Source organism: Vulpes lagopus, chromosome X (assembly GCF_018345385.1).
Source record: "Vulpes lagopus strain Blue_001 chromosome X, ASM1834538v1, whole genome shotgun sequence".
Classification (NCBI taxonomy): Eukaryota; Metazoa; Chordata; class Mammalia; order Carnivora; family Canidae; genus Vulpes; species Vulpes lagopus.
Window position 1 is genome coordinate 70,332,648 of NC_054848.1, and position 24,288 is coordinate 70,356,935.

General features: G+C 37.1%; 1 protein-coding gene across 6 annotated transcripts in view; it reads left to right on the top strand.

The window, feature by feature from the left end:
• DIAPH2 (diaphanous related formin 2) overlaps positions 1–24,288 on the top strand; it is a 1,156,455-nt gene that overhangs the window by 401,910 nt on the left and 730,257 nt on the right. For all 6 annotated transcript variants that reach the window (XM_041741554.1, XM_041741555.1, XM_041741556.1 and 3 more), the window contains 4 exons: positions 1,529–1,645; positions 3,374–3,492; positions 6,072–6,136; positions 23,983–24,087. In XM_041741554.1, coding sequence (XP_041597488.1) covers positions 1,529–1,645; positions 3,374–3,492; positions 6,072–6,136; positions 23,983–24,087 — 406 coding nt within the window. The remainder of the gene's footprint in view (positions 1–1,528; positions 1,646–3,373; positions 3,493–6,071; positions 6,137–23,982; positions 24,088–24,288) is intronic.

The following is a 24,288-nucleotide window of genomic DNA, read 5'->3' on the forward strand; positions in this document are numbered from 1 at the left end:
TAAATAAATGCCTTATTCTCAATCCAACTATTTTGGTTCCTTAGTGAAAAAAGAAAAAGTTCAGATGTGATAGTATTTGAGTATAACAAGGCTGTTTGGTAGAAGCATTTGAATCAGATACAACTAGTATATAATCTTCCTATGGCAATGATTTTATATGAAATGATTTTAGATCTAAAAGATGATTGTCACAGCATTGCTGGCTATTTGTTTCACACTCAGTAAATTTCTTATTTAGGATTGTGGGGGAATTGGGAAATACTTCAGAACTAAAAATGATCTTTGAGATGGAATTTTTCCTCTATGATGGCTTCCTCCCTTTTCTTCCCTTTACCGCCAAAAAAAAAAAAAAAAAAAAAAAAAAAAAAAAAAAGCTGGAATCTTCCTCTCCTTGAAACTGCTACAGTACTTTCTACTTTATATCTTTCTTATTTATGTACACTTCTCTGCCCTATTAAATTGAGGGCAGAAATTTTATGTTTCATCTTTTTCCTCCAATGCTACTATTGAAGTATTTTACACCTAAGTATTGGATAAATGTGTGTGCAATGGATAACAATGTCAGTATTAGAAAGGATCAATGCTAGTAATTTCTTATCCATCATTAGTTACTCTAGTCTACAGTAATTTCCATAATATTAAATGCTTTTTATATTAATTTATATCTTGCTTCCTTGCTTTGTATAGATTTCTCTTATAATCAAACTTTACCATAAAGCTATTTTGGATTACATTCTGTAACCACTTAAAAGATCTTATGAGACTTTAACACAACACTTGTACTTCAGAGAAAATGTTGATATTTCAGGTTATTTTTAGAATATAGGATTACATTTCCTCTTTTACTTTTCTGTTATATTGATTTTCCAGGTCTTCACTTTTATTATAAAATAAAAGTTTTGAAATCTGTTGTCTAGTTTACTAAAAGCATCTAAACTTTAACTACTCTTTTTATATCCGAAGAAAAATGTTTCAAGTTCTATTATCTATACTCTCCATTTTTATTAAATAATGAAATACAAATGAATGGAAAGAGAAAAAAATTTACATTTAGTACTCATTTTATCAGTGTAATATAAAACTAGTTTGTGATATTTTAACAGTCCATAGAATGTTGCTTTACCTTCTATATTGTGTGGTAATGAAACTAGAGGAGTAGTGGCTTACATGAATAATATAGGTCCACTATCACAGCCACAGGAAGATTAAGAGTAAACCATTTTCTCTAATCGTGTAACTGTTCCAGTCATACCAGCTATCATCTGTAATTTATAATGAATAACTGATTATTTAAGGTTTTGATGATTAAATGATCGTGGAAATACTCTTTAAGTCTTTTCTCTCATTAAAAAATTAAAGTGATTCCATAGGTTAAATTTATTTCTGTAAATTTTAAAATACTGGATCATGGAGTTGAAGGTGTATAAACAGTAAGGGAAACAAAATGGTACTTCATTGTTTTAAAAAATAAAACTGATTTTGTTATGAATGAAACTTTCATCAATTTTTTTCCTTTACTTATTTTTACTGATATGAATGAAGTGTATCATCTTCTATATAACATGTTGAAGGATACTGCTGCTGAAAATTACTTATTATCCATTCTACAACATTTTTTGCTCATCAGAAATGATTATTATATCAGGTAAGAGGCAGTTCTGAAAGTACTAGTATTTGTGTAATTTGAATTCCATATTTAAGAAAAACTAATAATGTACTTCATCCTAGTGTATACGAGTTTGATGACTTCAGGAAACATTTTTTAAAAGGTGTGAATTTATTTTTAATTGGGCCAAAAGGGTTTATTCTTTAAACTTGGTATCCCAGTGACAGGACATTTAGTAGATAATTAACATGGCCGCAAAGAAAACACTTGTGTTTTCCTTGTTTACTCAGAAAGTCCCTGACTAGACTGATTATAATCCAGTATTATCTATCCTAAAACTGAAGATGACTTGAAAAAACCTAAGATGGGTAATATATATTACTATTTATTTTTATTCTTGAGGCCAGCCTTATAACAAAAGCAATTAGATTCTGTTTGGCTTTGTTTGCAAACTTTTAGTAGGTTGGCTAGTTATCAGCACAGAATCTTAAGAATATTTATGTCATTATTTTTCTATACTAGTGTTTCTGATTCTTCTCTGTTGACTTTATTAGCCACTGATAAATACTAAACTTTCCCTAAATTTTATTTTGTTTTATTTTAAGATTTTATTTATTTATTCATGAGAGACACAGAGAGAGAGGCAGAGACATATAGGTAGAGGGAGAAGCAGGATCCATGGTGGGACTTGATCCCGGGACTCCAGGATTACGCTCTGGGCTGAAGACAGGTGCTAAACCACTGAGCAACCCGGGTGTCCCTAAACTTTCCCTAAGTTTTTTTTTTTTTTCTTTCCCTAAGTTTTAATGCAAAAGTGCCTTTAAAATTTTTTTGAAGTATGCAAGTAGTTATTTTTAAGGCCATAATTATCTTGATAGATTACAGAATTAGAGTATGCTTAAAAGCCTTTGACATTTAGAACAAATTCAGGCTATGGCCATGCATATTAAGTGTGTATGCTTCTATGAAATGGATCTTTTAAAAAAGTGCATAAATAGGTCTTTGGAATATTGTGGGTCAGTCTGGTTTTGTAAGCTGTTATAGCTAATCTTGAGTAAAAATGGTATTGTAAATTCAAGGCATTGCCACCTAATGCGAAGATACTCATGCTTTACTGAAATTGAGAACTTGTAGGGGCTTAGAACCATTTCTGTATGCATGGATATAGGACTAACAGGTCATTTGTTTTCATTAACTTTAGGAACAATAACTTAAGTAAATAGATAATATTGATAAGTATCTTTGTACACAAGCATGAATCTCTACAAACTAGAGTATTAAGTCAGTAAGTGTTCACAATTACATTATAATGGGTTTTGTATTATAATGTCCAGACCATCCTTAAGTTTAGGCATATTTCTCCTAGGGGAGTGTAATTGCTAGAAAGATCTCTTCTAATGTGCTAGAAAAAGCATTCTTTTATCATGCTGTACCACTTTTTAAAAAAGATTTTATTTATTTACTTAAGAGAGAAACAGAGAAAGAGAAAAGGAGAGATAGCATGAATTGGAGGAGAGACAGAGGGAGAAGGAGAGCATCTTAAGCCTACTCTGCACTGAGCATGGAGCCCAACATGGGGTGAGGTGTGGGGGGCTGCGATCAATCTCACAACCGTGAGATCATGACGCTGACTGAGATCATAACCTGAGCTGAAATCAAGAGTTGGATGCTTAACCAACTGAGCCACCCAGGTGCCCTGAACCACTTCGTAAGAAAATTGACTTGTATAGGTAGAAAAGATATTTAAGAATACTTTATCTCTTTCAGGCCACAGTATTACAAAATAATTGAGGAGTGCATTTCACAGATAGTGCTGCACTGCAGTGGTATGGACCCAGATTTCAAGTATAGGCAAAGATTAGACATTGATTTTACGCATCTGATAGGTATGTAATATTATCCTCAATGTCCTTTCTTTGTGTTTCACTCTTTTATGTAAAATATCACATTTTGAAGGTAGTGCTCTCACTGAACTTCGTTTATTAATATCTGGAAAGTCATTGTGTCTGTGAGTATTCAATCATCATAATTGTTAATTAGGTTGATCATGAGAGTTCTGCCTGTATGATTGAAAATATTAACCTGTTAGATATGTTATAATGTTCTTGAATTCAGTTTAAAATCAGTGACCCTCACACACAGGAAAATCATATTAATAACAATATTATTATTATAGAATAGAGTGCTTTGCTTTTTAGAAACATGAGTCTGAAATCCTTTGATTCAGTTTATATTGGCACCTCAGTGGTTTTATAGAAATCCTATGTACAGTAGGGTCTAGTGTTCAAATTTGAGAAAGGAAATGCAGGCTTCAGTAACTTAAGACCTTTTAATTCTATCAAAGTAGATCAATTTATATTTTCATAGGTCTTAAATCTAGGAAAGCATTTGAGGTGATCATGTTCATCTACTTGGATCACTAAGGAAGTGAAGTTATATCATCCTAGGCTACTAGTTACCTGTACTTTCTGGAACAATCTCTGAGTGATGATGTGAAACCTCTCTTGTGAAATATGCTATGTTATATTGATGTTACAGTTAAACAGTTTTTATTCCTAATAAAAATCACTTTTGCTAAGATTCATCATGCATAAGATTTGTCTTATCTTTAAAGAAAGAAAACAACAGCTGTGGAATGCCAATTTTATATTATTCTTCACTCCGTAGCACAAGGCAGACTTACAGTAATATTCAAAGATGAATTCCTTATTATTAGTTATTATGTATTATTTTCTTATTTTAAAACCAATGCTCATTTATTCTAGGCAATCTAGAGGTTTATGTAAGTGACAGAAAAACCACCAATCTCACTTTTCAGCTCAGTACATTCCACCACCATTACTCACTTTTTGGCTAAGTACATTTTCTTCCCTCTCTTTTTTTTTAACCTATCTATATGCTGATTTTTCATGGGACTTTATGAGACATTTTTCTGATTGAAATTGAAATGAAGATCATTAGCAACCATTGACAGCACAACACAGATCTGCCACCTATGTCTCATCATTTACCAATTTCCTCCTTAGTTCTTTAAACACAGTTCTTTTTTTATTTTTTAAGATTTTATTTATTTATTCATAGAGATGCAGGGAGAGAAAGAGAGGCAGAGACACAGGCAGAGGGAGAAGCAGGCTCCAAGCAGAGAGCCTGACTTGGGACTTGATCCTGGGTTTCCAGGATCACGCCCTGGGCTGCAGGCGGCGCTAAACCGCTGTGCCACCGGGGCTGCCCTAAACAGTTCTTAAAAAAAAAAAAACAAAAACAAAAACAAAAAAACCTTTATTGAGGTATACTTGACGTGAGAAAAACTATCCATTATTAAGAACATAATTTGATAGATTTTGATATTTGTATGTGTACTTAAAACCATCGTCATAGTCAAGATAATAAATATCTCTATCACTCTCTCCGGTTTCTGTGTTCTCCTTTGTAATCTCTCCTTCTAATGCCTCCACCCCCCTCAATCCTGAGATAATCACTGATCTGTTTTCTCTTTCTATAGGTTAGTTTTTTTTTTCTAAAATTTCACATAACTAGGAGCATATAGGATATACTCTGTTTTTGTCTGGTTTCTTTCATGTAGTGTAACTATTTCGAGGTTCATTCATGTTGTTATATTAATTTATCAATAGTTTATTTCTTTTTATAGCTGAATAGTATTCTAGTATATGGATATATTGCAGTTTATGTATACATTTACTTGTTGATAGACATTTGGGTTCTTTCTAGTTTTGGCTATTATAATTAAAGCTGCCAGGAATATTCATATACAAGGATATAGACATATGTTATCATTTCTTTTGGGTGAATAAATAGGTACAGAACGGCTAGATATGTAATAGGCTTGTCTATGTAATAATGAGAATATTACCAAAAAGAGGTTTGTCAGTTATTAATGATCTGGAATATTTGATCAGACCCAAGAAACTTAATGTTTGTTTCCTTATTTACATAACACATTCTGTTCCAGATCAGAAGTTATCTAAGAAGTTATATATCTCTAAAAAACCTGAATTAGTGAATGCTACTGTGTCTCCCATTATAGTCTTATTTTTTTTATTTTATTATTTTTTTATAGTCTTATTTTAAAGGTCATTTTGAATCTTAATAATCTTAAGAATAGATTCTTTGTCACCTCTCTACCCATAGTAAACTTCAAAAACATTTAAAGAATTATGTTGTTGTAAAAGTTGGGAAATAACTGACTACCTCTAAAATGGTGATGATTTACTGAAATACATTCTTAGATGCTTGGTTTTGTGACTCAGCAATACTATCATTGAATTCAGTTAGTATGCAAAAAAAATTGTGCTGATTTACATTTTATATGTAGTGTAGGTCAATTTACCATTAATAGCAATTGACATAAAAATGATTTTCTACATAGTGGAATTATAGGCTGTCAGTCATCTTTTGCCTAGATATCTGGTACAATAATTTCTGATTATTTTTTTAATATTAATAGATTCTTGTGTGAACAAGGCAAAAGTTGAAGAAAGTGAACAAAAAGCAGCAGAATTTTCAAAGAAGGTAAGGCTTATAATTAACCATAATTATTAAATTAATAATTTATTCACAATACGTATTTTGTCTTATTTCTTTATGGAATGCTTTATAAATGTTATTTCAGTTATATATTACTTTATGTTTCTGGATTAAAACATAACTACAAAATATTGATTTTGTTCCTGGTCAGATAAGGTTGCTACTGTTCCCTCCTCATCACCTTTAATGTATTTTTTTTTAATTTTTTTTTATTATTTATTTATGTAGTCATACAGAGAGAGAGAGAGAGAGAGAGAGAGAGAGGCAGAGACATAGGCAGAGGGAGAAGCAGGCTCCATGCACCGGGAGCCTGACGTGGGACTCGATCCCGGTCTCCAGGATCGCGCCCTGGGCCAAAGGCAGGCGCCAAACCGCTGCGCCACCCAGGGATCCCTCACCTTTAATGTATTATGGAAGAAAAGCACTAACTATATTTTACCAGAGTGATAAGTGAAATAAAGTTAGTTTATTGGAAAGATATCATTTGAAGCAATCAACCAAAATATATTCCTGTCATTGCTTTCTTGCAGTTCTCACTTACAATAGGTAGCTTCCTTGGAGAACTGTGAGATGTTTAGCTAGTGTAACCTATCATGCTGTTTAAAGACAGTGCTATTAAATAGCAACAGGATTACATAAGGTTTTTTCTCTTTATGTCTCTCTCTGCTTAGACTTTTCTTCTTTGAATTTTATTGTTACCACTTTTAAATGGTTCTGCTACTTCATGTAGGCTTGGTAAATTTGAGGTCCCCCTTTCTTTGTATGTTAAAAACTTATATAAATACAATTATTATGGTTATCGTATTTTATTTGGATTTCAGATGGTCTTTTCCTTGTTTTATGAAAACATAACTACAGTTGTGAGTTTGTACCAAAAGTTGCATTTTCTTGTTGTAGACCGTATCTGTATGAAGCATTAGTATAGTATTTCTCTCCTATTGGTGCAGGGAGAAGGATTGAAGCACAACTCTAAAAACTCTCCAGTTTTCAGCCTTCTGACAGCAAGATAAAGTGCTTACATTCTGCTATCTCTTCAAAGCTATGACTTACCTTCGAGATTAGATTAGATTTTGCTATCACTTTAGAAATTAAAGAGTGTTATTGAAGTTACTTAAGGGCATCTGAAGAAATGTCTTTGCTCTTTCAGTTACTAGAATAGATTTTCAGAACTTGAGCATAAAATGTTTGTGTGAAGTTTTCATTTTTATTGGTTGAAGAAAATGCATGCTTTTTCATAGACCTTTATATATATAATGTTCTTGTTTTAAGTAGCAAATTTAGAATTCCCTTTGAAAATCTTAGAGTCTCCTTAATTTTTCACTGCCAGTTTGATTAGTCATCACAAGACTGGAGCAGATTGTGATGATCTATCTGATAAAATTTTCTGTAAGCATATAATATGGGAAATGGAGCCTTGAAAATAATTTTACAAAAAGCTTTTCAGTGTTTAGTGCTTTATTCTCATCACCAGTATTTAGAATGAAAACATATATGGTCTCCCAGTGGTTATCTGCATGCCTTCTCTTATTCTGGGTGATTTTAAGAGGCTATATAAAGTAGTAAAAAATATGTAGGGGAGCTAGAATGAGAAGCAATAGTTATAAGATCTGATTGTAGCTTTCCACTAATTAGCTGTGACTTTAAGTAAACCACTTACTACTTACTCTCTTTGGATCTTAATTTCATCATCATTAACAGAAGAGGATAAGTTTAGTGGCCCTTTAAGAACTTTTCCAACCTGTATATTTCAGGCTTCTGTGATTCCTACTCTATGGGTTTACAGATTAAGATCACTTTAAATTACAAGCAGAAACATTGCATTCTTCTATTCAGTTTGTATCATGCTTAAATAACACATAGAAGAAGATAAATTTGGGAGGGAGGGTGGAAATACAGAATGAGATAAAGTCTTAACTTGAATAGTAGAGTGAAGTTAAAAAGGCTGCATGTTCTCAGTGACCTAGGAAACATGGTCACTTACTGATTGTGGAAGATCTGGAGTGGGTTTGAAATTTTTAAAGATTAGAGACAATTTGGACTAACCTACATGGAACATTAATTAATTAGCATTGCATGTTTAACCCAAACACTATTATTATCTAATTCCAACACCCACTGTTTCTTCAGACTTGTGTTTGATATTTTTTAATTTCCAAAAGTTGGATTTATGAGGATGAATATTTATTAACAGTAAATATACTTTTTTATTGTTCTATATACTCTAAAGACAATTGTAGACAGTAAGATATATCAATTTTAGAAACAGAAATAATGTTAATTGTATAATATGGCCTTTTAAAATGACTCAAAGTGACACTGATAATAAAAGGCATATATTCTATAGATGAACATATGCGGTATTTACTCTATGTATGCAGGGTTGTTTGGTTCACTTTGGTGCCCTGAATGAGGTAAGGGATGGGCTGGATGCAGTAAATGGATATTCACCATTCAGATGGCCTTTTCTGCTTAGTGTGCATCTGCTAGTTTCTTAACATACGGTGTAAAGAGTAGAATTTAGTGACTCATCACTTACATATAACACCCAGTGGTCATCACAGGTTCCCTCCTTAATACCTATCACCCATTTAGCCCATTTCCTCCCACCTCCCCTCCAACAACCCTCAGTTTGTTCTCCATAGCTAAGAGTCTCTCATGATTTGTCTTTCCCTTTTTAACAATATTTCTTTCCTTCACATTCATCTGTTTTGTTTCTTATATTTTACATTTAAATGAAATCATATAGTATTTGTCCTTCTCTGACTGACTTAACTTGCTTAGCATAATATACTCTTGCTCCATCCATGTCCTTGCTTGTGCCAAGATTTCATCCTTTTTGATGACTGAGTAATATCAAACACACACTCACACACAGACACACAGACACACACACACACAGACACACACACACACCCCACGTCTTCTTTATCTATTCATCGGTCAATGGACATTTGGGTTATTTCCATAATTTAGCTATTGTTGATAATGCTAATATAAACAGCTGGGTGCATGTGCCCCTTTGATTCAGTATTCGTGTGTCCTTTGGATAAATACCTACTAGTGCAATTGCTGAGTTGTAGGGTAAGTGTGATTTTTAACTTTTGGGGGAATCTCTAAACTGTTTTCCAGAATGACTGTACCAGTTTGCATTTCCACCAACAGTATAAGAGGGTTCCCCTTTTTCTGCATCCTTGCCACCATTTGCTATTCTCTGTATTGTTAATTTGAGCTGTTTTGATAGTCGTGAGGTGGTATGTCATTATAGGTTTGATTTGTATTTCCCTCACAAAGGATGATGTATAGCATTTTATATCTGTTAGCCATCTTTATGACTTCTTTGAAAAATTCCTATTCATATTCTGCCCATTTCTTAACTGGATTATTTGGTTTTTGGGTGTTGAGTTTGATAAGTTATTTATAGATTTTGGATACTAACCTTTTATTAGATATTTCATTGGCAAATACTTTCACCCATTCCAAAGTTCATCTTTTATGTTTGTTGATTATTTTTGCTATAAAGAAGCTTCTTATCTTGATGAAGTCCCAATAGTTCATTTTTGCTTCTGTTTCTTTTGCTTTTAGTAGACATATTCAGTAACAAGCTGATGTGAAAGAGACTCCTGTCTGTGTTTTCCTCTAGGATTTTGATGGCTGCCTATCTCACAATTAGGTCTTTAATCCATTTTCAATTTAGTTTTGTGTATGGTGTAGGAAAGTGGTCCAGTTTCATTCTTTTACATGATGCTACCTGGTTTCCCCAAGACCATTTGTTGAACAGACTGTCTTTTTTCCATTGTATGATCTTTCTGCCTTAACCAAAGATTATTTGACCATATAGTTGTAGGTCCATTTCTGGGTTTTCTATTCTGTTCCATTGATCAATGTATCTGTTTTTGTGCCAAGTACTAAAGTATCTTGATGACTACAGCTTTGTAGTATGGCTTGAAGTCCAGAATTGTGATGCCTCCATCTTTGCTTTTTCAAGATTTTTTGTCTATTCAGGTTTTTATGTGGTTCCATACAAATTTTACAATTGCTATTTTACCTCTGTGAAAAATGCTAGTGGTATTTTGATAGGGATTGCTTTGAATGTGTAGACTGCTTTACATAGTATAGACATTTTAACAATATTTGTTCTTCCAATTTGTTAGCATGGAATATTTTTGCATTTCATTGAGTTAGCTTCAATTTCTTTCAGAAGTGTTCAATTGTTTCCAGAACAGAGATCTTTTACCTGTTTGGTTAGGTTTATTCTCAGGACTCTTAAGGCTTTTGGAACAATTGTAAATGGGATCGTTTTCTTGATTTCTGTTTCTGCTCCTTCATTATTGGTGTATAGAAATGCAGCAGATTTTTGTACATTGATTTTGTATCCTGTGATTTTACTGAAGTCATGTATCTGTACTGGCATTTTTTTAGGTGGAATCTTTTGGCTTTTTACATAATAAATGTCATCTACAAAGAGTGAAAGTTTGACTTCTTCCTTGCTGATTTGGATACCTTTTATTTCTGTTTTATTATTGCTGAGTCTAGGACTTTCAGCAGTATGTTGAACAAATGGTGAGAAGAGACATTCCTATCGTGTTCCTGACCTTAGGGGGAAAGCTTTCAGTTTTTTTTTTCATTGAAATGATATTAGCTGTGAGTCCTTCATTTATAGTCTTTATGATAGTGAAGTATATTCTGTCTATCCCTATTTTGTTGAGGGTTTTTATCAAGAATGTATTCTGTACTTTGTCAAATGCTTTTTCTGCAACTAATGAGAGGATCATATGGTTGTTATCCTTTCTTTAATTAATGTGGTGTATCACGTTGATTTATTTGTGAATATTATGGAACCACCCTTGCATTCCAGGAATAAATCCCACTGGTGTGGTGAATGATTCTTTTAATGTACTTTTGGATTTGATTTCCCAGTATTTTGATAACCATGTTTGCATCCATGTTCATAAGGAATATTGTCTTTTATTCTCTTTTTTAGGGGGGGGTCTTTGTCTAGTTTTGGAATTAAGATAATTCTGGCCTCATAGAATGAGTTTGGAAGTTTTACTTTCATTTCTATTTTTTGTAACAGTTTGGGAAGAATAAGTATTAACTCTTCTTTAAGTGTCTGTTAGAATTCCCTGGAAACCATTTGGTCCAGGTGTCTTGTTCATTGGGTGCTTTTTGATTTCTGATTCAATTTCTTCACTGCTTATCAGTCTTTTTAAGTTTTCTATTTCTTCCTATTTCAGTTTTGTTAGTTTATATATGTCTACAAATTTATCTATTTCTTCTAGACTGCCCAATTTTTGTCATACAATTTTTATAATTTTCCTTTCTAATTTTTGTGTTTCTACAGTGGTGGTTGTGAACTCTCCTATAAATTGTGATTTTATTTATTTCGTCTAGACAAGTCTGGCTAGTGGTTTAACAATTTTGTTAATTCTTTCAAGGACCAGTTCCTAGTTTCTTTGATATGTCATACTCGTTTTTTGTTCTTGTTGTTTGTTTCTATATTATTTATTTCTCCTCTATTCTTTTTTATTTCCCTTCTTCTGCTGGCTTTAGGCTTTATTTTGTTCCTTTTCTAGCTCCTTTAGGTGTAAAGTTAGGTTGTGCATTTGAGATGTCTTTTGCTTCTTCAAGTAGGCCTCTATTGCTTTCTTCTTATGACCACTTTTACTGCATCTTAAAGGTTTTAGAACGTCATATTTTTAATCCATTCTTTTACCCTACGTATTTTGTTTGGAGCATTTATTCCTTTGACATTCAGAATAATTATCGATAGATATGATTTTTTTCCCATTGTATTGTAAAGTCATTGTTACTGGAGATTTTCTCTGTTCCTTTCCAGTATTTGTCATTTTTGGCCTATCTTCATTATTAAAAGCATCATCTTTAATATTTCTTGCTGAGTTGTATTGGTGGTTACAAACTCTGTTTGTTTTGTTTCTTTTATCCCCTGGGAAACTCTTTATCTCCCCTTCTATTCTGAATGTTAGCCTTGCTGGATAGAATATTCTTAGATGCATACTTTTTGTACTTTGCATGTTGAATATATCATGCCACTTTCTTCTGGTTTGTCAAGTTTCTGTGGATAAGTCTTTTGTTAACCTTATCTGTCTTTCCTTCTAAGTTATAGATTTATATTTCCTTTCAGCTTTTACAATTTTTTTATCTATCTCTTTATTTTTCAAATTTGACTAGAATTTCTATTAGTGTTTGCCTGCTTTTGTTGATTTTGATGGCTGTACTCTTGCCTCCTGGATTTGGATATCTGTTTAGTTCCCCAGATTAGTGAATTTTTCAATTAGTATTTCTTTAATTAAATTTTCTACACCATTTTCTCTCTCCTCTTCTTCTGGGACTCCTATAAAACAAATGTTATTATGGTTGATGGAATCTGCTAATTTCCCTAAGTCTACATTCACTATTGAAAATTTTTCTTGGCGGATGCAGGGCAAGATGACAGAAGAGTAGGGTCCCCAAGTCACCAGTCCCCACCAATTTACCTAGATAACTTTCAAATCATCCTGAAAACCTACGAATTTGGAATGCTATAGTGAGAAGAGTTTGCACTTCTATCAAGGTAGGAAGACGAAAAAAATAAAGAAATAAGAAAGCATCCAAGGGAGAGGGGCCCCCTTGAGAAATTGGGCTAAGGCTGGGGCGGGTGCCCCCAGGACAGGAAATCCCGGTACTGGAGAAGCAGGAGCTTTACCAATCTTCCCAGAGGGAAAGGCGCTCCCAGGGAGCTCGAGCAGGATCCCAGGAGGAGCAGGGATGCCCTCAGGCTCCCAGGGGCACTAACAGGGGAACTGTGACCCAGGGGATAGCTCGCCACACACTGCGGGCCAAGCTCCCTAAAGGGCTGGAGCACACGCCCCCGGGGCTGGGAGCAGCTCGGGCAGCAGCTCAGGCAGCAGCTCTGCGAGGCTGGGAGCGCCATGCCAGCAGTGCAGGCCCGGGAGCCAAGGGCGCTGGGGGACGCAGCCCAGGATCCGGGGCTCCCCCTGGGACAGGCGAAGGACTGGAGGGCCCAGGCAACCGAGGACGCTCCTGCTGCTCGGCAGCCCTGAGCTGTGCAAATCAGCGACCCATGCCCTCGGAACATCCAGTCCCCTGCAGACTGGGAGCTGAGGTAGTTACTGCGGGAGCTGACTCTAGAGCTGGAGAGCTGGATGCCGCCACTGTTGTTCCTCCTCCTGGTGTCGCCTTGTATCTGGGACTGAGCAGGGTCCTCAGGATATACAGGATATACAGCTAACGCTGAGCCGTGCACCTAGCAGGGGGCTGGGCAGCTCCCCCAGGTCCACAAACCTAAGAATCAGCACAGCAAGCCCCTCCCCCCAGAAGACCCGCTAGAAGGATAGGGGAAAAGCATATTATTGACCAAAGAGCAGTGGGAAGTTCCAGGGAAAGTCAAGGGATTTACAGTATACAGAGTCAGAGGATACTCCACATTGTTTTTTGTTTTTGTTGGTCCCGCCCCCCCTTTTTTCCTCTTTTTCTCCTTTTTCCAGTACAACTTGTTTTTGGCCACATTGCACTGAGCAAAATGACTAGAAGGAGAAGCTCACCACAAAATAAAGAATCAAAAACAGTACACTCTCCCACAGAGTTACTAAATTTGGATTGCAATTCAATGTCAGAAAGCCAATTCAGAAGCACAATTATAATGCTACTGGTGGCTCTAGAAAAAAAGCATAAAAGATTCAAGAGACTTCATGAATGCAGAATTTAGATCTACTAAGGCTGAAATTAAAAATCAATTAAATGAGATGCAATCCAAACTGGAGGTCCTAACGACAAGGGTTAACGAGTGAAGAATGAGTGAGTGACATAGAAGACAAGTTGATGGCAAGGAAGGAGGCTGAGGAAAAAAGAGAAAAACAATTAAAAGATAATGATGATAGGTTAAAGGAAATAAATGACAGCCTCAGAAGGAAAAATCTACATTTAATTGGGGTACCAGAGGGTGCCTAAAGGGACAAAGGACCAGAAAGTGTATTTGAACAAATCAGAGCTGAGAACTTCCCTAACTTGGGAAGGAAAGCAGGCATTCAGATCCAGGAGACAGAGAGATCCCCCCCCCTCCCCTAAAATCAATAAAAACCGCTCAACACTTCGACATTTAATAGTGAAACTTGCAAATTCCAAAGATAAAAAGAAGATCCTTAAAGCAGCAAGAGACAACAGATCCCTAACCTTTATGGGGAGAAGTATTAGAGTAACAGCAGATCTCTCCACAGAAACCTGGCAGGCCAGAAAGGGTGGGCAAGATATATTCAGGGTCCTAAATGAGAAGAACATGCATCCAAGAATACTTTATCCAGCAAGGTTCTCTTTCAATATTGACTCTGAGCGTGAATGAGCTTAATGACCCCATCAAAAGGCACACGGTTTCAGACTGGCTAAACATGCAAGACCCAGACAGATTAGGGTATTATTCTGAGTGAAATAAGTCAATCGGAGAAGGACAAACATTATATGGTGTCATTCATTTGAGGAACATAAAAAATAGTGAAAGGGAATAAAGGGGAAAGGAGAAAAAATGCGTGGGAAATATCAAAAAGGGAGACAGAACATGAGTGATTCATAATTCTGGGAAATGAACTAGTGAGGGTCGAAGGGGAGGTGGTTGGGCGTGGGGTGACTGGGTGATGGGCACTGGGGGGGGGAATACTTGATGGGATGAGCACTGGGCGTTATGCTATATGTTGGCAAATTGAACTCCAATAAAAAATTGAAAAAATTTTCTTTCCTTATTAACACTATTATTTTCCCTAGTTTTATCTTATATATCATTTATTTGTTCCCATAGTTCTTTTGTTTTTCTGTGTCATTACGTCCAATCAGTTTCACATTCGGTTATAGTAGTTTTTATTGTGGCCTGACTAGTGTTTTAGTCTGAGGGACCACCTGGTATCCTTTGTGTTTTTCTCAAGCCGAGATAGACTCCTTATGTTAGTTCTCTTAAGTTCTTTATCAGGAATATTACTTATATCTGTTTATAGTAGATCTTGGACCATGACCTTTTCTTGGTTTTGTTTTGGATAAATTTTTCCTTTTTGGTATTTTATCTATGTCTCTGTCTTCTTCTGTATGTTAGGAAAGCCTGTTATGTTTCCTGTTCCTTAGAGTAATAGATTTATTAAGAAGAGGTTGTATAATTTTCAAGGCCTAGTACTTTAGGAGCTCTGGTCTGCTTGTCAAGAGTCCTCATTCTCTTTCCAGTAGAGCTGAAGCTTTGTAGCACTCTATGGTCAGTAGAAATAGTGCATGTTGGGGTTTGTTCTGCTCCTCTGGAGGTGAGCCTCACTGCACTGATTCTCAGGCATACTTGCCCTAGTGAAGAAGCGCTTGCAGAGCACTGTAGAATAGAGCTTGATGTAGGTGCCTCTTGCCTCCACTGTGAGCACTATGCTGCTCTCTGAAGTCAGTCTTTGCTGATAAGGGAGTAGAGAAAAATGGTACCTGTCCTCTTTCTTGTCCCTGACATAGACAGTTTGTACTTGCTAGTGTCTGGGATTCCCTCACAAAGGAGCGAAATGTTTCCTTTTGTGTGTTCCAAACTTCTCTCAGATCCTTGCATTCACCCTGTATATGTCCAGGCCATCTACCTGCCCAGCAGTGCAGTGCACCTGTGGTTTATCTCAGGCACATCAACTACATTGCAAAACTCCTCTAACTTTGGGTTTCCAGTGAGTGTGGAGCCATTCTGATCCTCTGAGGGAGTGTTGTGCCATACTAGTCCTGGTACCACTTTGTCCCATATATGCAGTTGCACCAACATGGAGTTTACAGTAAAGTGCAGCAAAAAGCCAACATCCCGGTAAGCTGCTCTAACCAGCTGAGACCTGTCCCTTTATGCTAAGGAATTGGGCAGCACAGTGCCACCCACTGGTCCTTTTGTTCCCACATATGCATTGCCTCTTCTAGCAGATGCACTCCAAGCAGGGAGAACTTTCTCTTCAAGTGCATTCCAGAGGATATTCAGATTGTTCTATCTGCCGCCTCCACTGGTGTACCACTACATCCCCCGGGCTCCATATTGGCCATGGTGCAGACTTCTAAAACTTAAGTCTTGTATCTCTGCTAGTTGTAAAAACTCCTGATAAGATGCCTGTCTCATATTTCCAGTGAATGGTTTTGGGCAAGTGTTTTTGTTGTGCAATCCCCTGTATACTGCATTTCTTTGTCTCTTTCATTCTTTCGCTCTCTTTCCTCCCCGCCTGCCCCACCAGCATCTGCAATTTTCTTCTTCCCTAAATCACATCTCTCCATCTCCTACCTTCCATGACATGGCTCATCTCTCCTCTAGTTGTGGAGTTTGGTCTATCAGTCCTCATAATAATTTCTTGACTTCAGAATGATTTTATATTTATGTAGTATTTGAAGGATGAGGCAAGCATTGGTTCCCCCTAATCCTCTGCCATCCTAACTTCTCCCCAAAACACATTATAATTTAACATTTCATTTTATTTCTTTTAGTATCTTATGCAAGTGTTTTGGTTAACTATCTGAAGGAGCATTCCATTAGGCTCAACGTATCGTTTTGTCAGATTTTCTGGAATACCACTTTTTGGATCCTAGGCAATTAAAATTGTAAGAGAAATATAATTTGTATTAATGTACAATCATTTGATCATTCTAAAAGTACAATCTCTTTTCAAGTTTAAATGAGGTTACAGAGTTGAACTGCTTGATATTGAAGTTTTAAGTTTCATTTTTCCAATTCAGTAAAGTTAAATGTATGGGAGGAAACATTAAAGAAAATAATTCTGAAACCTATTTTTCAATAACAAAACAATGTAAATGTCCATTATATGTGAAGAGAAATTTTTCAGTCCACCCTTTTAAAATTTTGTTTGGGGGGGGGCACCTGGGCAAATTCTGTGTCCCAATTTGTTAAGTGTCCCACTCGTGGTTTCAGATCAGGTTATGATCTTATGTGTGGTGAGATGGAGTCCCAAGTCTGGCTCCATATGCAGTGGGAAGTATGCTTAAAGATTCTTTCCCTGTGCCCCTCCCCACACTCACTCTGTCTGTCTGTCTCTCTCTTTTCTTGCTCACTAAAATAAATAAATCTTGGGGCAGCCCTGTTGGCTCAGTGGTTTAGTGCCGCCTTCAGCCAAGGGGGTGATCCTGGATACCTGGGATCGAGTCCCAATTTGGGCTCCCTGCATGGAGCCTGTTTCTCCCTCTACCTGTGTCTCTGCCTCTCTCTGTGTCTCTCATGAATAAATAAATAAAATCTTAAAAAAAGAAAAAATGAATAAATCTTAAAAAAATAAAATTTTATTCCTTTCTGTGTGTGTGTGTGTGTGTGTGTGTGTGTGTGTGGAAATATTTTTTTAACTTGAGTTGTGGCCATATTTCTTCCTTTTTAAAATTAATTAATTTGTTTTTTATTGGAGTTCTTTTTTTAAAAAAAATTTTATTTATTTACTTTTTATTGGAGTTCAATTTGCAAACATATAGCATAACACCCAGCGTTCATCCCATCAAGTGCCACCCTCAGTGCCCGCCACCCATTCATCCTGCACCCCACCCACCTCCCTTTCTACCAACGCTTGTTCGTTTACCAGAGTTACGAGTCTCTCATTTTCTGTCTCCCTTTCTGATATTTCCCACTAATTTTTTCTCCTTTCCGTTTTATTCCCTCTCACTATTTTTTATATTCCCCAAATTAATGAGACCATATAATGTTTCTCCTTCTCCAATTCCCTTATTTCACTCAGCATAATACCCTCCATTTCAATCCACGCTGAGACAAATGGTGGGTATTTGTCGTTTCTAATGGCTGAGTAATATTCCATTGTATACATAAACCACATCTTCTTTATCCATTCATCTTTCTATGGACACCGAGGCTCCTTCCACAATTTGGCTATTGTGGACATTGCTGCTATAATCATCGGGTTGCAGGGGTCCCGGCATTTCACTGCATCTGTATCTTTGGGGTAAATCCCCAGCAGTGCAATTGCTGGGTCGTAGAGCAGATTTATTTTTTACTCTTGGAGGAACCTCCCCACAGTTTTACAGAGTGTACCAGTTCACATTCCCACCAACAGTGCAAGAGATTTCCCCTTTCTCCACATCCCTCTCCAACATTTGTGTTTTCCTGCCTTGTTAATGTTCCCCATTCTCACTGGTGTGAGTGGGTACCTCATTGTGCTTTTGATTTGTATTTCCCTGATGGCAAGTCATGCGGAGCATTTTCTCATGTGCTTGCTGGACATGTCTATGTCTTCCTCTGTGAGATTTCTGTTCATGTCTTTTGCCCATTTCATGATTGGATTGTTTGTTTCTTTGCTGTTGAGTTTCATAAGTTCTTTATAGATCTTGGATACTAGCTGTTTATCTGATAGGTCACTTGCAAATATCTTCTCCCATTTGTAGGTTGTCTTTTAGTTTTGTTGACTCTTTCTTTGGCTGTGCAAAAGCTTCTTATCTTGATGAATCCCAATAGTTCATTTTTGCTTTTGTTTCTCTTGCCTTCATGGATGTATCTTGCAAGAAGTTACTGTGGCCGAGTACTGTTACCTGTGTTCTCCTCTAGGATTTTGATGGATTCTTGTTTCACATTTAGATCTTTCATCCATTTTGAGTTTATCTTTGTGTATGATGTAAGAAAATGGTCTAGTATCATTCTTCTGCATGTGGATGTCCAATTTTCCCAGCACCATTTATTGGAGAGACTTTCTTTTTTTTCAGTGGATAGTGTTTCCTCCTTTGTCGAATATTACTTGACCATAAAGTTGAGGGTCAACTTCTGCATTATCTATTCTGTTCCATTGATCTATGTGTCTGTTTTTGTGCCATCACCCAACTGTCTTGATGACCACAGCTTTGTAGTACAACCAAAAATCTGGCATTGTGATTCCCTCCGCTATTGTTTTCTTTTTTAATATTCCCCTGGCTATTCGTGGTCTTTTCTGATTCCACACAAATCTTAAGATGATTTGTTCCAACTCTCTGAAGAAAGTCCATGGTATTTTGATAGGGATTGCATTAAATGTGTACATTGCCCTGGGTACCATTTACATTTTCACAATATTTTTCCAATACATGAGCATGGACTATCTTTCTATCTATTGGTGTCTTCCTCAATTTCTTTCAGAAGTGTTCTGTAGTTCTTAGGGTATAGATCCTTTACCTCTTTGGTTAGGTTTATTCCTAGGTATCTTATGCTTTTGGGTGAAATTATAAGTGGGATTGACTCCTTCATTTCTCTTTCTTCAGTCTCATTGTTAGTGGATAGAAATGCCACTGACTTCTGGACATTGATTTTTGAGTCCTGCCACACTGCCAAATTGCTGAATGAGTTCTAGCAATCTTGGGGTGGAGCCTTTTGGGTGTTCTATGTAAAGTATCATGTCATCTGCGAAGAGGGAGAGTTTGAGTTCTTTGCCAATTTGAATGCCTTTTCTTTTTTTGTCTGATTGCAGAGGCTAGGACTTCTAGTACTATGTTGAATAGCAGTGATGAGAGTGGACATCCCTGTCTTGTTCCTGATCTTAGGGGAAAGGCTCCCAATGTTTCCCCATTGAGAATGATATTTGCTGTGGGCTTTCCATAGATGGCTTTTAAAATGCTGAGGAATGTTCCCTCTATCCCTACACTCTGAAGTGGTTTTTTTTTTTTTTTTTTTTTTTTACTCTGAAGTGTTTTGATCAGGAATGGATGCTGTATTTTGTCCAATGGTTTCTCTGCATTTATTGATAGGATCCTATGGTTCTTGTTTTTTCTCTTGCTGATATGATGAATCACATTGATTGCTCTAGGACTGGTGAATCAGCCTTGCATCCTGGGGATAAATCCCACTTGATCATGGTGAATAATATTCTTAATGTATTGTTTAATCCTATTGGCTAGTATCTTGTTGAGAATTTTTGCATCCATGTTCACCAGGGATATTGGTCTATAATTCTCCTTTTTAGTGGGGCCTTTGTCTGGTTTTGGAATTAAGGTGATACTGACCTCATAGAACGGGTTTGGAATTATTCCATCTCTTTCTGTCTTTCTGAAGAGCTTCAGTAGAATAGGTACGGTTTCTTCTTTAAACGTTTGATAGAATTCCCCAAAGAAGCCATCTGGCCCTGGAGTTTTGTGTCTTTGGAGGTTTTCGATGACTGCTTCATTTTCCTCCCTGGTTATCAGCCTGTTCATGTTTTCTGTTTCTTCCTGTTCCAGTTTTGGTAGTTTATGGTTTTCCAAAAATGCGTCCATTTTTTCTAGATTACCTAATTTATTGGTGTAAAGCTACTCATAATGTTTTTAAAATCGTTTGTATTTCCTTGGTATTGGTGGTGATCTATCCTTTCTTATTCATGATTTTATTAATTTGAGTCTTTTCTCTCTTCTTTTTAATAAGGCTGGCTAATGGTTTATCTATCTTATTCATTCTTTCAAAGAACCAACTCCTGGTTTTCTTGATCTGTTCCACAGTGCTTCTGGTCTCTATTTCATTGAATTCTGCTCGAATCTTTATTAACTCTCTTCTTCTGCTGGGTGAAGGTTTCATTTGCTGTTCCTTCTCCAGCTCCTTTAGGTGCGTCAACTTTTGTATTTGAGTTCTTTCTAGTTTTTGGATGGATGCTTGTATTGTGATGTATTTCCCCCTCAGGACTGCTTTTGCTGTATCCCAAAGATTTTGAATGGTTGTATCTTCATTCATATTAGTTTCCATGAATCTTTTTAATTCTTCTCTAATTTCCTGGTTGATCCTTTCATCTTTTAGCAGGGTGGTCCTTAACCTCTATGTGTTTGAAATCCTTCCAAACTTCTTCTTGTGATTTAGTTCTAATTTCAACGCATTATGGTCTGAATATATGCAGTGGCCGATCCCAATCTTTTAGTATCGGTTCAGACCTGATTTCTGACCCAGTATGTGCTCTCTTCTGGAGAATGTTCCATGTGCATTTCAGAAGAATGTGTATTCAGTTGCGTTTGGATGTAATGTTCTGCAAATATTTGTGAAATCCCTCTGGTCCAGTGTATCGTTTAAAGGTCTTGTTTCTTTGGAGATGTTGTGCTTATACAACCTGTCGATTGTAGAAAGCACCGTATTCAAGTCTACAAGTATAAGTGTATTATTATCTAATTTGTCTTAACTTTGGTTATTAGTTGATTGATATACTCAGTAGCTCCCACATTCGTGTCATATATATTGAGATTGTTAAGTCCTCTTGTTGGATAGATCCTTTAAGTATGATATAGTGTCCCTCTTCATCTATCACGACAGTCTTCGGTGTAAATTTTAGTTTATCTGATATAAGGATGGCTACCCCTGCTTTCTTTTGAGGACCATTTGAATGGTATATGGTTCTCCAACCTTTTGTTTTCAGGCTGTCGGTGTCCTTAGGTCTAAAATGAGTCTCTTGTAGACAGCCAATCGTGTGTCTTCCTTTTTTATCCAGTCTGAAACCCTACTCCTTTTGATGGGGTCATTAAGTCCATTCACGTTCAGAGTTACTATTGAAAGATATGAAGTTAGTGTCATCATGATACATATTCAGTCCCTGTTTTTGTGGATTTTTCCCTTGGACTTTCTGTACTACAGAATCCCCCTTAATATTTCTTGCAGAGGTGGTTTGGTGGCCAGGTTTTCTTTCAGTTTCTGCCTATGGTGGAAGCTCTTTATCTCTCCTTCTCTTCTGAATGAGAACCTTGCTGGATAGAGTATTTTTGGCTGCATGTTCTTCTCATTTAGGACCCTGAATATATCCTACGAGCCCTTTCTGGCCTGCCATGTCTCTGTGGAGAGGTCGGCGGTTAACCTAATAGTTCTCCCCATAAAAGTTAGAGATTTCTTGTCTCTTGCTGCTTTAAGGATCTTCTCTTTATCTTTGTAATTTGCAAATTTCAGTATTAAATGTTGGGGTGTTGAGCGTTTTTTATTTAGGGGGGCAATCTCTCTATTTTCTGAATCTGGATGCTGGTTTCCCTTCCCACATTAGGAAAGTTTTCAGCTATCATTTGTTCAAATACATATTCTGAACCTCTGTCCCTTTTGTCGCCCTGGGCAACCCCAATTAAATGTAGATTTTTCCTTCTGAGGCTTTTATTTCCCTTAACCTATGCTCATGATCTTTTTATTGTTTGTCTGTTTTTTCCTCAGTTTCCCTCCTTGCCATCAACTTGCCTTCCATGTCACTCAGTCGTTCTTCTACCTGTTAACCTTCGTCATTAGGACCTCCAGTTTGGATTGCATCGCATTTAATTGATTTTTAATTTCTGCCTGATTAGATCTAAATTCTGCAATCATGAAGTCTCTTGAGTCCTTTATGCTTTTTTCAAGAGCCACCAGTAGCTTTATAATTGTGCTTCTGACTTGTCTTTCTGACATTGAATTGTAATCCTAATTTTGTAACTCTGTGTGAGAGAGGAGTGTTTCTGATTCTTTCTTTTGAGGTGAGTTTTTCCTTCTAGTCATTTTGCTTAGTCTAGAGTGGCCAGAAACAAGTTGTGTTGGGACAAGAAGAAACAGAGAGAAGAGACAAAAGAAAAAAAAAACGGAAAAAAAAAGAAAAGGAGAAAAAAGGAGAAGAAAAGAAAAGAAAAATAGGGGGGCAAGCAAACAAACGAAAAAACAATGGGGAGTATCCTCTGATTCTATATACTGTAACTCTCTTGACTTCCCCTGGAACTTTCCAGTACTGCTTGTTCAATAATTTGTTTTTCCCCTGTCCCTCTAGCTGGTGTTCTTGGGGAGGGGTCTTCTGTGCTGATTCTCATGTGTGTGTACCTGGGGGGAGCTGCTCAGCCCCCTGCCTGTGCACTGCTCAGTGGAAGTTGTTTATCCTTTTTTCCTGTGAGGCCACTGTGAGGCTCAGTGGGAGTTGTTTATCCTGTGAGGCCCCAGCAGGAACAGTAACAGTGGTGGTGGCCAGTTCTCCAGCCTTGGAGTCAGCTCCTGCAGTACCTACTGGACCTCTCAGTCCACAGGGGTTCAGATGCTCCGGGGGCAGGGGCCGCTGATCTGCACAGATCAGCTGCCCAGCGGCAGTAGCGTCCTCGCTGTCCTGTGTCCTTTTGGCCTCTGCCTGTCCTGGAGGCAGCACCGGATCCTTGGCTGTGTCCCCTGGCCCCCTGCACTCCAGGGCCTGCGCTGCTTGAATCACAGTCCTGGGCCGTGCAGTCCCCTCCCCGTGGAGCTGCCGCCTCAGCCGCCACCAAGCTGCTCCTGGGACCCACCGGGCGCATGCTGCAGCCCTTTTGGGAACTCTGCTGCGGGGTGTGGCACATTCTCCCCAGTGGCGCAGGTGCTCTGTTAGTGTCCTGGGAGCCTGAGGGCATCCCCTCCCCTCCAAGATCCTGCCTCAACTCATTGCAAGCACCTTTCTGTCCAGGATATTGTTGAAGCTCCTGCTTTTCCAGGATGGGATTTCCTGTCCTAGGGGTATTCGCCGAGTTGCCTTAGCTCGCTCCTCATGGGGGCCCTTCCCCTTGGATGCCTTTTATTTCTTTAATTTGTTTTCCATCTTCCTACCTTGATAGAAGCGCGAACTCTTCTCACTGTAGCATTCCAGCTATTGTCTCTTTAAATCTTAAGCCGAATTTGTAGGTTTTCAGGATGATTTGAAAATTTCTAACTAATTTGGTGGGTACAGGTGACTTGGAGACCCAGCTTCTCCACCATCTTGCCCCCTCTGACCATATTTCTTCCTACACCATAATCCTGACCCCACTGTTATGAAAATAATCTGGAGTTTTTGATTTCCTGAATGACCTGGGAAGTCAAAGAAGCAAATGACATTCCACTTATTTAATACATGAATTTGTTTAAAACTTTCTCATTAGCTATGTTTTTAAATGTATATTTATGATGGTAATCATTGCAGTTTGATGAAGAATTCACAGCTCGACAGGAAGCTCAAGCTGAGCTTCAAAAAAGAGAAGAAAAAATTAAAGAGCTTGAATCAGAAATCCAGCAACTTCGAACCCAGGTAATGATAGAAGATATAGACTTTATGTCATGTAACAGTGAGTTTCCTGGTAGAAAATTGTCTTGTTAGATGGAAGGAAAAATTTTACCAGAAGCAGACTTTTCGGGAGTTTTGCATTTTAGATGAAATAACTCTACAGATTTGATTTTCCAGGATAATAAATAATTTTACTGTTTTTGGATAAAAATAAGGCATTAGTTA